General features: G+C 35.5%; 1 protein-coding gene across 2 annotated transcripts in view; it reads right to left on the reverse strand.

Moving 5' to 3' along the window:
* Window positions 1-1,140: 1,140 nt before the first annotated feature.
* The window catches only part of LOC148868626 (D-alanine-D-alanine ligase family), a 147,623-nt gene continuing 133,270 nt past the window's right edge, over window positions 1,141-15,493 (reverse strand). The window contains exons 21-24 of one of the 2 annotated variants that reach the window (XM_088972469.1): window positions 14,933-14,978; window positions 2,422-2,530; window positions 1,591-1,653; window positions 1,141-1,487 (exon numbers count right to left, since the gene is read on the reverse strand). In XM_088972469.1, the coding sequence (XP_088828595.1) occupies window positions 1,392-1,487; window positions 1,591-1,653; window positions 2,422-2,530; window positions 14,933-14,978 (314 nt within the window). In that variant the 3' untranslated portion in view covers window positions 1,141-1,391. The remainder of the gene's footprint in view (window positions 1,488-1,590; window positions 1,654-2,421; window positions 2,531-14,932; window positions 14,979-15,493) is intronic. The other variant, XR_016107823.1, reaches the window with a different exon arrangement.

Here is a 15,493-nt window from a genome sequence, read left to right on the forward strand (position 1 = left end):
ATAAAAGGGGGAAATGCTTAAACCTTCCCTGTTCTCATCAAAATGGACTGAATCTCCAGTGTCTTGTAGAAATAGGCTTGACGTCCCCTATCATAGAATCTCCATTAAAACACAAACAAAAATGTTTGATGAGGAGAAAGTCTTTTCAGAGAGAAAGAAAACATGATATTATGTAGTTTTGAGTTGGTCTGGTATATCAAATATCAATACACCTCTCTAAATCCGGGTCAGCTACCCACATGACACTACATCGGAAACATCACACTATGAATGACATCAAATAATTATAAGAGATGTTCCTGATGTGTATCTGCAGTGTGTTGTAGGTAGGTGCGGATCCAAGCTTGCTAAATTATAGCCAATCCACCGAGAGAGATCTTATTCAGCAAATGTTGTAAGATCCCAGATATCTAGGAACTAACATTTGGGAACCTCTTTTTCAAACTGAAACCACTGGCTAAGAATTCATATGAACTGTTCACTAAAACAATTGCATTTGATTGCAAAATGCTGTATGTATCTCACAATATGGAGGATTGAGTCTATAGCTATACCCTCTCCCCCGAAAAGAAAAAAAATGGCACCACATTTACAACATTTCTCACGTTTAGATCATTCCATCGCAAATACAGAATTCCTCCAAAAGAACGAGCTACATTACGACGTTCTCAGTAGAAATTAATATATATATATATATATACCTGTGACTTCACTGACTTGTCATCATGTTCTTTCAGAGTTTTGGCTAATGTTAACAATAAGGGAAAAGTAGAAAAACAAAAAAGAGTGGGAACTAGAGAGGATGGTAAATCACGATTATCAAAAGAACTGATTTGTCGAAACTCGAAAGTAGGCCTAATCCTCTACGAAAGTAAGTCGAGTTCATATTTCTCAGCCCAACTCAACGTGAATTTTTCAAATCGACATTGGTATGCTCTAGAGATTCAGGCAGCAAAAGCATGATTCTAAACGGCCAAAGGGCCAATAAGGACCTCCGTTGACCCATGCAAAACTCAGGGTAGGATAAGGCTATGTTTTTCGTTGGATTGAAAATGATTTAAAAAAAAACAATTTTGACAAACCTTTTTATTTGTTGTTTACTCAACCTTCGAGACACATGGATACACAATAGGGGGCTTCTGAAGGAGAACGGATTTGCTAGGCACACTCAATGAGCAGACTGAATAAGCGCTGCTCACACCTGTCCAAAAAATATGTTTACAGTTGTATACAAAATTCAATTTATTGTATACACATATAATCAATTGAGTTTTGTATTTGAGGGGGGAAAATTTCTCTATATAGAAGCGTTCTTATTGGTTATGGTTCTTAATTTTTGGTTATAGTCCCAAAGCATGTTTTGGGTGGCTGTGTGGGCTCACTCATGTAGTTTATAGTATATTAGCATTTAATTCTCTCTCTGAAGCCAAATCAAGTATCGTACGGAAAAACTGCTGCGGATACATCGGTGGTTGCTCTGCAAGTGCCTGAGAAAATTGACCCGGATCAAATGGATATGTGGTGAATATTACTCAAAAAAAAAAAAAAAAAGCATTTGATTTATCTGAAATAGAGCTTTTTGCCGTTTACCTGATGAATCAACACGGTGGAAGGAGTCATCCCAGGTACTGTATTGACCTCTATGACCAAAACCTGCATATAATCAAGGTACATAATGTAGCCCGAAATGCGCCAAAATTACCACCCAGCTAATTAAAGGGTACTGAATCACCTCTGAAAGTATACTATATAAATCCAATAAAAAGCAATAAACCATACAAACATCTTCCTCTTTTCTGAAAATTCAATGCTTAACATAAGGAAAGATAACAAATTGAAGGGCATGCGCATGGGAATATGCCTATAAACAGGAAGAAAATATCCTGTCTCTTCGCCTTCTAGAAAATAGTTTAAATTTGAACCAGTCTCAATGTAGAAAACAAATCCACCTAATCCTACCCGAGGGTCAGGTCATATTGGCATTTTTAAACCTCAAGCTGGCGCTCCAATGGTTTCAGAAAGAATTTTATTGAAGTCACCAGCAAGAAAACCTAAACCAAGTTAGAAAGTTCAAGGGATGGCAATCTTAACCATTTAACCTTAAGACGTGTTACAGAGGAAATTTCAAGTCTCTTTAATAGTGCGAAAAAGTGCAAAATATAAAATGCGTTAGTTTCTGCCTTGTGAGGTGTAAATATCCCTCGACCTTGAGTAACATGGACAGCAGGCATATTCTTAACCTGATAGTATTTCACCTTAAAGCAAACTTAAGGAGTTATTGGTACAAACATTTGGCAGTAATTGACATCATGAAAATGGCCAAATCTGGTTTCTTTTTTTTTTTATATATTTTTTTAATTTTTTTTTAATCTAGCTAAAGATAAGGGTAAATAGAACTTTGGCATCATGAAAATGGCATACCTCCCCAGTGTCCGCATTCACAAATGCATCGATACGTGAAAATCCTTCTAATTCCAATGTGTTTGCTATTATTTCAATGCGCTGTTTACATCTTTCCAAGGCTTCTTTGCTGTTGGCAAAAGAAAATAAATATAAATAATTGGAGTATATGAATAGGTCCTTGTAAATAACTTATAATTAAATAATTTCTTGAGAGAAATTTATGAAACTGGATCATACAAGTAGGTAATGACAAGATGACAAATTATGAAATAAATAATGCAAAGGATGTCTTTTCCATACAGAACCTTTCCCAAGCCTGTCAGCTGCTAGCTGGGTATCAAATACCAAAACCTCCCTCGTAACTTACCTGCTAACAAACCTACTTATCTCCATGTTTGCCTATCTAGAAAGAAAATTCTGCAAGATTCCTACTTGTCTTTGTTTACCTCAAAATGTTGGTGTCTTGGCTCATATGTTTCCTAAGACATACACCACATATCTGAGTGGCTTCAGAGATATCCTCCATCATTGCAGTTTGACTATTTCATCCATGCAAACAATACGCTCATCAGAAAAACAAAATGACACGTTAATCTTGTTGTGCTTCTTTCAGGTAAGCTCTTCTTGAACATAGAGAGCTTGCACCATCATCATCATCTAAGCATTATCCAAACTATATGTGGTTTGCTTCATGAATCCTCTTTTGCCATTTCATTATGTTCAATGCCATATTCATTGTCAAACTATGAGTGCTTAAATAATTCCTTAGTACTTTGACTCATGTCCTTTTTAGTCTGCTCCTAGCCCTTCTAGCCCTTTTGAACTTGTAACTAATCACTTTTTCTTACGGGTGTCATACATGATCTTCTATGCATGTGTCAGAACCATATAAACCTACTTTCTCTCATTTTATCACCTTTTGGAGCTATTCCTAGGTTCCATCATATGACTTCATTTCTAACTCTATCCTTTCTAGTTCTTCAACCCATCCATCCTAGCACACAAATTTCTGCCACTCATTTTTTGGACATGTTTCTTGACTGCCCAACACTACTCCATACAACATTGTTGGCCCAATGGTTTTATGGAATTTTCCTTTTAATTTTAGCTGTATTCACCTATCACATAAGATTCCAGATGCACCCCTCCATTTTGTCCCTCATGTTCTAACTCTATGGGTGACATCCTCCTCCCTCTCTCCCTTGTTATGAATTATCAAACCAAGGTATCGAACAATGTCACATTGAGTTATCTCTTGGTCTCCAATCCTAAGTGTACTCTGATTTGCACTCCTAGTATTATTAAATTAACATCACATATATTCTGTTTTACCCCTACTTATGTTAAAACCTCTTGATTCCAAGGTCTTCGCCTATAAACTTAGTTTTGCATTTAATCCTTCATTAGTTTCATCAATTAAAAAATTGTCATTAGAAAACAAGTATGACCTCCTCTTGAATATGTTTAGTCAATTCATTTATGAGCAATACAAATAAATAAGGGTTCAGTGCAACCTTGGTGAAGACCCTTTGTAACCATAAAATCTGATGTCTCTTTTACAACTGGTCTACCAATGGCTGTTGCACCCTCATACATATCCTTAATTAGGTTAATGTATTTGGCCTCCTTTCTTTTCCAAGGCCCACCATATAACCTCTGTAAGGACACTATCATATGCTTTCTCTAGATCAATTAACAGCATATGAGGTTCTTTCTTTTTCTTTCTAAACTTTTCTATCAATAATTTGAAAAGAAAGATAACTTCCATGGTTGATCTCCCTAGCATAAACTCAAATTGGTTCTTTGATATACTTGTTTCATGTCATAGCCTTTTGATGAGGCCAGAAAAAAAAAAAAAGAAAAAAAAAGAAGAAAAAAAGGAAGAAAAAATGAATGTATTCTGTTTTGCATGTTTTTGTAGTAGGATCCCAAATTGTTGTTTTTGGGTAGCTTTGTTGACAGTTTGGATCCAGGGGTATTTTCATCATTTTATAATTCAGATTCTGGTCAGGGGCAATTGGGTGTGCATCTGTTGGGTTTTGGTCTCTTGTAACAAAAGTTATCTTTCGGGGGGGGGGGTTGGTTTGGAGTTAGATTTGTTCTTAAGGAGTTATTTGTGAAAAAAAAAACATTCTAGGGGTTTATGTTTAAATATTTTAACTGGCTTGTCTAGCAAGCCAATGAGTTATAAAAGAGAAGGGGGCTGCTTTTTTAGGGTCTTTTTGGTTCTTTCTCTCTTGTTTGTGTTGTAGCTCAGCCGCAGCTAGGGTTTTCAAGTATTGAGAACTTGGGTTTTGAGGAATCAACCCATTTTGGGACCTTCCAATCCCTCTATCGCTGTGTGTCCGCACGGGAGACCAACTTGCTGCCATTGTTACTGTAACGGAACTGTTCCATAATGAGTTTTACTTCAGGTTTTGGTCTGAAATCCCTAAAAATCCAACTTGCTTTGTTGTTTTCAACTTGGTGTTTCATGTACTTATTGTTGTATACTTGGGGTGCTGCATGTAATTTGTTTTCTGTCCACATCAAGTGGTATCAGAGCAAGTTCTTTCCTTGGGTTTGCTTCAAAGTTCATCTCCTTGTTGTGTTTTTCTATATTATTATGACTGCAAGGGGTGGACGTGGTAGGGGTGGTAGAAGACCACAGCATGTCACTGTAGAGGTTTTCCAAGAGGCTATAAGAGGGCTGCAAGAATGGAATGAACATCTTGCTCAACTTGTAGCTCAAAATGCTACTAGGGATGGTGATATAGCTAGTGATTTGGGGCTATGAAGAAGAAGACAAGCTCCTAGAGTTGGTGAATAACCTGCTGCATTATTAGTGAAGAATCAAGTGAAGACATTGAGCAACTAGAATGTGATTAGCATGAAAGGAATAACAACCAATGGTGGGAAGATCACATAGTGCAAGATTTACAATCCAATCAAGGTCATGGTGTTCAACTTCATATTAATGAGTTTGATGGTGAGTTGGAACCTGAAAAGTTTCTAGAGACTGGTTGGACAGCATTGAAAACTATTTTAATTGGAAAGAAATGAATGAAGAAAGAAAATAGAAGCTTGTAGCAGCAAAGACATGTGGGACACCTTGGATTGGTGGAAAAATTACCGAAGGGGCAGAGAAAGGAAGGGTAAAAGAAAGGTTAGTTCTTGGGAAAGAATGAAAGAGAAGCTGAAATCCCAATTCTTACCACTGGATTATGAGCAAACTCTCTACCAAAATAAGGCAATGGGAAAAGAGTGTAAAGGAGTACACAAAAGAGTTTAATAAATTAACTCTTTGGAGTAATATGACAGAAACTGAACAGAAAAAAGTTAGTAGATATATCAATGGTTTGAGGTTTCCAATACAAGATCAGGTCAACATACATTTACCATATAAGGCAAAGGATGTATAACAGCTAGCTTTTAAGGTTGAAGCTCAATTGAGTCGGAGATCGGGGCGAAAACTAAGTGCTGTCCAAGGTATATCTTCATCAGTAGGTTGAAGTGTTGGGGCTAGTAAGGATTGTTTGATCAACCAAACATGACTCACAGTCCAAGAGACCTCAAAAGCAACAAAGAGTAGTCAAGGGAAGCCTACAATTAGATGTTTCAGGTGTATGGATTTGGAACATCGTTCAAATGAATGTCCTAAGAGAAGGATTGAAGGGCAAACACATTTGGTTGATGAGGTAATTAATGAACAACAAGATGATATAGGCCATGTTGAGGATGGACAAGTGGCTTAAACTACTAAAACTAATGCTTTAGAAGAAGAAAACTCGGATGGGGATATTGAGGGTGAAGCTCTAGCGATACGACACTGCATGGTTGCACCTCAAGAACCACTACTAGGGGATTGGTTGAGAAAGAATATCTTTAGAGCATGTTGTATGGCTGGTGGGAAGTTGGGTAACCTAATTATTGACAACGGGAGTAGTGAGAATCTTGTTTCTCAAGAGACGGTGAATAGCTGCATGGTTGAGGGTGAAGCTCTAGCGATACGACACTGCATGGTTGCACCTCAAGAACCACTACCAGGGGATTGGTTGAGAAAGAATATCTTTAGAGCATGTTGTATAGCTGGTGGGAAGTTGTGTAACTTAATTATTGACAACGAGAGTAGTGAGAATCTTGTTTCTCAAGAGATGGTGGATAAGTTGCAGCTCAAGACTGTTCAACACCCTCGACCATATCGCATTTTGTGGTTCAACAAAGGAAATGAGGTAAGAGTTTCTTTTAAATGCTTAGTTAATTTTTCTATTTGTAATACATTTGAAGAATTAGTATGGTGTGATGTCCTAATGGATGCATGCCATATTCTTTTGGGATGCCCATGGTAATATGACCGTAAGACCATTTATTATGAGGGCAAGAACACATGCAGCTTTGTGAAAGACAATAAGAAGATAACTCTTAAATCAATGAAACTTGATTCATTTTCAAAGAAGGAAACCAAGCCAACCACTACTCTCTTCACCTCAAATAAATTGGCTTAAGAAGGTGGAACTTTGGATGCTTATGTGCTTGCTGATTGCAAAAGAAGCTAGCAAAGAAACACCTGTTCCAGAGATGGTGAGGAAGCTACTTCATGAGTATTCTGATGTGATGCCAAGGAATTACCCAATGGCCTTTCTCCCATCTTCCCTAAGAGATGTACAACATCATATAGATTTAGTGCCGGGAGCAGCATTGCCTAACTTACCCTACTATAGAATGAGCCCTAAGGAACATGAGGAGCTCTAAAAACAAGTAACAGAGTTGTTGAAGAAGGGGCTGATCCATGAGAGCTTAAGTCCATGTGTTGTACCAGCTTTGCTCACGCCAAAGAAAGATGGTAGTTGGCATATGTGTGTTGACAGCCGTATTATAACAAGATTACAATTAAATACGGGTTTCCCGTACCTCGCCTTAATAACATGTTAGACACATTGGCTGGCTCACAAGTCTTTTCAAAGATAGATTTGAAGAGTAGGTATCATCAAATTCGTATCCAAGAACGGCTGCTTATGCCATTTTGGTTGTCTAATGCTCCTAGTACCTTTATGAGGTTCATGAGCCAAGCTCTAAGGCTGTTTATGGGGAAATTGTGGTAGTTTATTTTGCAACAAAGATCATAACAGCCACTAACAACAATTGAGAGCAGTCTTGCAGGTCTTGAGATAAAATCAGCTATATATAGATTTGAAGAAGTGTAATTTTTATAACAGATCGGTTGGTGTTTTTGGGGTATGTTGTTTCAACTAAGGGAATTCAAGTGGATCAAGAAAAGGTTCAAGCTATTCAAGAGTGGCCAATACCAAAGACCTTAATTGAAATTCGTAGTTTCCATAGACTAGCAACATTTTATTGCTGATTTATAAAGAATTTCAGCACTATTGTAGCACCCATTACTAAATGCTTGAAAGGAGGTGAGTTTACTTGAACTCCCATAGCTGACAAAAGCTTCTAAGAGCTAAAGATGAGGATGACCAAGGCTCTGGTATTGGCTTTACTAGATTTTAATAAACTCTTTGAAGTTGAATGTGATGCATCCCATGTTGGGATTGGAGCTGTCCTTAGACAAGAAGGCTGTCCAATTGCTTACTTTAGTGAGAAACTCAATGATGCTAGGAGGTATTCCACTTATGATGTTGAATTTTATACCATTGTACAAGCCTTGAAGTTTTGGAGGCATTATCTTATCTAAAAGGAGTTTGTGTTATATTTAGACCACGGAGCATTGAAACACCTTAACTCCCAGTGGAAGATAAAGGAAGACATGCTAAATAGGTTGATTTTCTACAAGAATATAATTTTGTTTTGAAGCATAAGGCTGGACAGAAAAACAGGGTAGCCAATGCTCTTAGTAGGAAAGTTCACTTAGTGACAACAATGTTTACTAATGTTGTGGGATTCAACTCCATCACAGACCAATACAAAGATGACCCTTATCTTGGCCCTGTTTGTAGAAGCTATGCAGCAGATGACAAGGATATTCGGGCCAAGTTTGTGTGGAATAATGGTTACTTATTCATGGGCAATAGGTTATGTATTCCATCATGATCTTTGAGGACATTACTCATTATTGCTGATTTGCATTGCAAGGGACATTTTGGTCGCAAGAAAACACTTGAAATGGTCTCCAAAAGGTACTTTTGGCCAAGGCTATAAAAGGATGTGTTCTACTATGTTGATAGATGTGACAAGTGCCAAACATCCAAGGGGCATCATCAAAATACTGGTTTGTATCTTCCCTTGCAATGTTCTGAAAATCGTAATCGTATTGTAAATCGTAAGATTTTTTCTGATTTTTCTAAAAATTGTCAAAAAACTATAAAAATACCTAAACCCCTTAAAAATTATGAAAATGAATGACTTTGTACTAATTTTTAGCCTATAGGCATAACATAAATAGGTAGGTAGTACTATAGTAGTAGACTGTAGTGAGTTTGACAATTACACCTCTCATAAATCATAATTCAATAGATGCCATGGGTATGATCAAGTTCAACTTTAATTTTAAGCAATAAAAATTATATCTTAATTGTATTTCTATTTGATATGATATAGTAGTAGACTATAGTGAGTCTGACAATTACACCACTCTCATAAATCGTAATTCAATAGATGCCATGGGTATGATCAAGTTCAACTTTAATTTTAAGCAATAAAAAATATATCTTAATTGTATTTCTATTTGATATGATCATATAATTATATAAATATGAGCTTTACATGACATCATGTTCATGTGCATGTCTTTCAAGTTTCAATAATTTAAGCCAAATCATCAATACAAGAATACAATAGTGAACTAATGCAATTAAAGAAATTAAATTCTGAAATCTAATATTTTTTTTGGGTAATTAATACCATTGCATAATTGGACATAACTCATAAGCACATCCATTGACATTAGGGGTGTTCACGGTTCGGTTCGGTGTGGTTTGGAGAAGATCTCAGGCCAAACCAGTAAATTACGGTTTAAGAAATTTCTAAACTGAACCAAACTGTTTTGTTATGGAAACCAAACCAAACCAAACCATTTTATTATGGTTTGGTGCGGTTTCTAATACGGTTTGGGGACTTTGGACCATTCTATGGTTCTTTTGGGCTTAACCCAATTAGAAAGCCCAAATAGCTCCCCTAAAATTTAAATCTTAAAACTTTAATTTTACTCATTCCATTTAGATATATTATACATAATGTTTATATATTATATATTCATATTATATGTATATAAAATTTTGGGTTTATGGTTTGGTTCGGTTTATAAAATTCAATAAACCCAAACCGAAACTGCAATTTAGAAAATTCTCAAACCAAACCAAACCACAAATTCTGCTTGGTTCAGTTCGGTTTTGCAGTTTGAACCGTATAATGAACACCCCTAATTGACCTAAACAGCTAAACAACCAAAGCGATGCTAGCCTATGTGGATAAGTATAATAAATTACAAATCTAGCCAAATCGTAAGCCTAACCATATCCACTAAACCAACATAAATAAAGACTTATACACTGAAGCTAACAAAGAAATCCTCACTGATGAATAAGGAATATAGAGTTCTTCAGTGTTCAGCAAAGATGCCCTATTCTATTGTTGCCTCCAACCATTTAAAAACAAAAGGGCACCTAACAAGAAGAACAACTAACTTAAAAATTAAAATGTGACACATGGATAAAATGAAAAGTCTTATGAAATAATGAAAACATAAAATGGGCCAAAACTCAAAAATAAGATGGAGAAAAATGGAGGGTGAGACCTTGTTTTACATCAGAAAAAGAGAAAAGTATAAGAGGTTGAAGCCCTATGTTTGTATACAAAAGAAAAAGGAAAAAATGAAGCAAAAAAAGAGTAAAGTGCAATAGGGCGGAGCCCCTATTTTCATTGCAAAAAATTCATGCAAAAACAGAATAGAAGAAAGAAATGTTTTGCTTCAAAATAAGAAGGGTTGAACCTTACCCCTTTCATCTACAACTAAAAAAATAACAGAAATCAGAGAAAAAAAACCCTTACCTTCCATGCAAAAAAACCAGAAGAATGAAAGAAATGGGGTAGAGCCCCTGTTTTGCATCAAAAGAAGAAGAAAGAAATGGGGCAGAGCCCCTGTTTTGCATCAAAACAGAATGACAATGCTGCCCCTGGATGTAGTAGCTTTTAAAAAAGTGGAGGACTAAATGGTCTTTTTATCTTAAATTATGTTTTGGTTCTAATCGTTTAAATCGGCTCTGAATCGCGATTTACGGTTTGATACAATGATTTGAACATAAATCGCATGATTAATTTAAAAACAACTAGGACATACGATTTGAATCATTTTGGGGTCGATTCGATATGAATCACACGATTCAAATCATGACAACCCCAACACAAATCATGAATTGTACGATATGAATCCTATAACAAGGTTGTGGCGAGTGAGTGATGATGCCAAGGATTTAGCTGAATCCATTCGAGAGATTTAAGAAAAGGTACACCAGAAGCTGAAAGAAAGCAATCTAAGGTACAAAGAAGCTAAGGATAAGCATCGTCGGGTGAAAGATTTCCATGAGGGTGATCTAGTCATGGTTTATTTGCGGCTTGAGAGGTTTCCTATTGGGACTTGCCACAAGTTGAAGCAGAAAAGGATTGGGCCATGTCAAGTGCTGAGACAGTTTGGGGACAATACATATGAAGTTGAACTACCAGCTGATTTGTCTATTTCACCCATTTTTAATATTGTAGACCTCTTTGATTACCATGGAGATCTAGAACCAGCAACAAAGGTTGGGCAAGGACAAGCACAAAGGGCCAAGAATTAGGGGTGCCCATAAAAAAACTGAACCGAACCGGAAAATGCAGCTTGGTTTGGTATTTTTGAAAACTGAAGGACTGGTTTGGTTTTCGATTAACCTAGAAAAAATTGACAGTTAACCGAACCGACCGGTATATATATTTATATGTATATTATATATATATTTTTAATATATGTCACATATTATCTATATATTATATATAAATATTTATGTATTATATACATATATAATATTTATAATAACCTATTTATAAATATTATATATTTTTATAAGTTTTATAATATGTTATATATCATTTATTATTTATAATATAATATTATACATATATTTATATAATATATTATAAATATAAAAAACCGATCAACCGGTTAATCGGTGGTACCGAGTCGATTTCAGTTCGGAGAAATCAAAAAATCAGTAGGATTGGTTCGGTTTGAAAATTTTGGCTATGGTTCAATTAACCGAACCGCGGGCACCTCTACCAAGAATTCTAATGAATTTGAACAAGTAGAGAGTGTAGAAGATGTCCAAGTCACCAACACTCGAAATGATGCCTATTTTTAGGTTCTTGGTCAAGTGGAAAGGGAAGCCAACAATTAAGAACTCTTGGATTAGTGAAGAGGAGTTTATGAAGCTAGATGGAGACATGTGCAAGGCTGCTAAATTTGCTACTTGCATGGAATTGAGCTCTTTTTAACCTAATGGGAATGAGGCCAAAAAAAGAAAAAAAAAAGAAGAAAAAAGGAAAAAGTCTGAATGTATTCTTTTTTGCATGTTTTTGCAGTAGGATCCCAAATTGTTGTTTTTGGGTAGCTTTGTTGACAGTTTGGATCCAGGGGTATTTTCATCATTTTATAATTCAGATTCTGATTAGGGGCAGTTGGGTGTACATCTATTGAGTTTTGGTCTCTTGGCTCTTTTTGTAACAAAATTTATCTTTTGGGAGTTGGTTTGAAGTTAGGTTTGTTCTTAAGGAGTTGTTTGTGAAAGAAAAACATTCTAGGGGTTTATGTGTAAATATTTTAACTAGCTTGTCCAACATGCCAGAAGGGGGCTGTTTCTGTAGGGGTCTTTTTGGTTCTTTCTCTCTTGTTTGAGCTGTAGCTCAACCCCAGGTAAGGTTTTTAAGTATTGTGAGCTTGGGTTTTGAGGAGTCAACCCATTTTGGCACCTTCCAATCCCTCTATCGCTACATGTCTGCACGAGAGGCCAACTTTCTGCTATTGTTTTGTTGTTTTCAATGTGGTGTTTCTTATGCTTGTTGTTGTATACTTGAGGTGTTGCATGTAATTTGTTTTCTGTTTACATCATCTTTGCTCAATTATTTCTCCCATAGTTTCATAGTGTGTCTCATAAGTTTAACCCCATGATATTATTACAACTCTGTACAGCACCTCTGTTCTTAAATATAGGCACTAAAATGCTCTTTGTACATTCAGTTGACATCTTTTCATTCATTATCTTATTTAATAGTTCATCAACTATAATAAGCCGTACTCTCCCATACCTTTCCACACTTCCATTGGAATCCCATTAGGTCCTAACACACTTTCCCTCCATCTAATGTAGAGCCTACTTCACTTAAACGATTCTAATTTTATCAAGGTACATGTTATTTTTAGAACTATTAGAGCTACTAAACTCTTCCCCATTAGCACCAGTACATGTTTATTAATAATTGTCAAAATAGTTTTTCTATCTTCCCTCTTGATTTTGTTATCCTCTACCAAGACTTAGTTTCTTTAGCGCTCTGCCATTTCCCTCTAGGTTCTCCTAAAACACCCTTTCCTACTTTCCTTTTATACAGTTAGCCATTTCAAGCTACATATCATTATTCCTATCTAAATTCCATTTTCCTTCTACCACCAATCTGTCTCTAAAATGTGCTAAAACATCTTTCTAATATTAGTCTATTTTCTTTCCTATTACTCTTTTGAATAAACACAAAAAAAAAAAAAAATTACAGAAGAAAAGTTGGCAGAATATATAATGTTTCTAACGTTTTTACATGAATTCTTTTCTTTGTTATCATTCTCTTTTACAATATTTATTTTCCAGCAGTGTAGTTGCCTCAATCTTGATCCTTAATCAATCTCTAAGTGCACAAATTTAATATCTTTACACTTCTTAAAAACGAGGATATAGTAGTAGAACAATCTCCAGCTGCAGAATATATTCACAAAATGAAAGTTTATAATGCAAAACAATAGAAAAAAAGAACTCTTTAACATTAAACGTTGGAATGAAGTATAAAATCATTCTTTATTGGACAGTTGAATCTATTTGGCTTTAATAATGGTAAATTTACTCAAACTCCGTAATGAGAGGTGAATGCATATCAAGATTTAGCTGGGTTAAAGCCAAAACAGTTTCATTTGAGTATGTTAAAATTGTTTGCCTCCAAGAAACTAAATGGAAGGGGGGGAAGCTAAAGAAATTGATGGCGACAAATTATGATACACAGGAAAAGTAATTAATAGAAATGGAGTAGCGAAAATATAGATAACGATTGTTGAGTTTTGGGCTGATATCACTTGTTTTTATTTACATAGCATAGTTAAGGAGTTATTGGGCCCAAGGTCCATTAGTTTATGTTTAAGTTAAAAGTGTTTATTTAGATTTTACAAGTAGCCAGCTTACTAAGGGCATACTTGTATTTGTTTTCAGTTTTTATTTGTGAATATATAAGCTAATGGCCAGACCATGTTCTGGCTTCTCTCATTCTCTTCAATTTCTCTTCTACACTTTTCTACTTGGTATCAGAACAAGTTTAGAGATTGTTTGAGCTGTTCCATCATGCAGCCTTAGATCAGCCGATTGCATGATGAGGTAAAGAGCTGATCAATGACTTCAATTAAGCCCAGTTTTTGGATTTTTTGGTGGATTTGTAATCCCTTGTAGTTGGTCTAGGGTTTAGCACTAAAATTAGGAAGAATTGGAGAAAGAGGAAGAGTCCTGACTTAGTAGGACTCTTCAATTTTGACTTGGGAAGTGGCGCTTTGGTATTTTAGGGTTTCTTGAAGTTTTCCGAAGAGGGCGGTTCAAGTCCCAGCCTTTTTGGAGGCCTTTGGAGGGAGCGACAGCCTCTTCCCTTTTACACTTTCTTTTTCTCTTCCCAGTCATCAGAGTCATCATGTCCGCAGGAACATTGAGTTAGAGTCGATGGGTCAGATTATGCTTTGGCATAGTTGGTTAGGGCATTTGTCTAAAAAATGCAATTGAAAATGCTAAAAGAATTGGATATAAATAATTTTTATTATACTTATTTTAGTTAAGGAAACCAATAACATTATTAGTACTTATGCACTGTAAGTGGGTTTAGAAGAAAACATTAAAAGACAATCTTGGGATTGATCCAAGAAATTCTAAATGAGAAGATTTTTATAGGAAGCAACTTAAATGAGCATGTGGGGAAAAAGTGCAAATTATAATAGGTGATAGAGGAGTTGGGTTTTGGGAAATGATTGATACATGAGATACAATTTTAGAATTTGCAATAGCTTACAATATGGTAATAGTAAACTATATTTCAAAAAGAAGGATGAACACTTGATAACATTTAAAAGTGGATCAAACACAAGTCAAATAGATTTTTTCTTTTCTGGAAGAATACAACAAATGATGTGTAAGGATTGCTAAGTTATTCCATGGAAAAGCTTAACCACAAAACATAGATTAGTGGTTATAGATATGTGCATAATTGATGGAAAAAGAAAAAAAAAAAGAAAGAATATACCCATATCATGAGGGGGCCTACAACAAACCTAATAATTGATAAGGGGGGTGGAGTCAGATTGATGCCAGTTCCACCTGCCAAAGCACTCTCAAATCAAGTATTAGCATTAGCATAAAGGCATGGATTTTTTTTTCTTTTTTTCTTTGAGAGAAAGGATAAAAGCATATATTGGTAAAACATAGGTAGCATTCAAATCAAGATACAAAAGATTCTTGAACTAATAGCAATTTTCATAATTTTGGCTGATCAAGATTAAAGTTCTATTGTAGTTTGTTAGGCTCAGTTTGGGAAGAGTACAAATACAAACATTTACAGTGCAAAACCTTGTATAAGGTTTTTCTAGACCTTGTATTGTATTTGCACTCTTCCCAAACTTAGCCTCGCAAATATTTGTATTTGTACTCTTCCCAAACTAATCCTTAGTTTCATAATGATAAGATTAGTCATCTTAGAGGGTTATAATAGTTTAAAGTGTCTTTTCAGAGAGCTTTTAGATTTTTGAAAAAATTGAATTATATCACATTCTTTCAGCTTATTTTCCAGGGGTCAAAAGGTGTCTGTTTTACATGATTTTATGTGTCATTTGCTA

Source organism: Nelumbo lutea, chromosome 2 (genome assembly GCF_056320005.1).
Source record: "Nelumbo lutea isolate HS-2025 chromosome 2, American lotus-T2T, whole genome shotgun sequence".
Classification (NCBI taxonomy): domain Eukaryota; kingdom Viridiplantae; phylum Streptophyta; class Magnoliopsida; order Proteales; family Nelumbonaceae; genus Nelumbo; species Nelumbo lutea.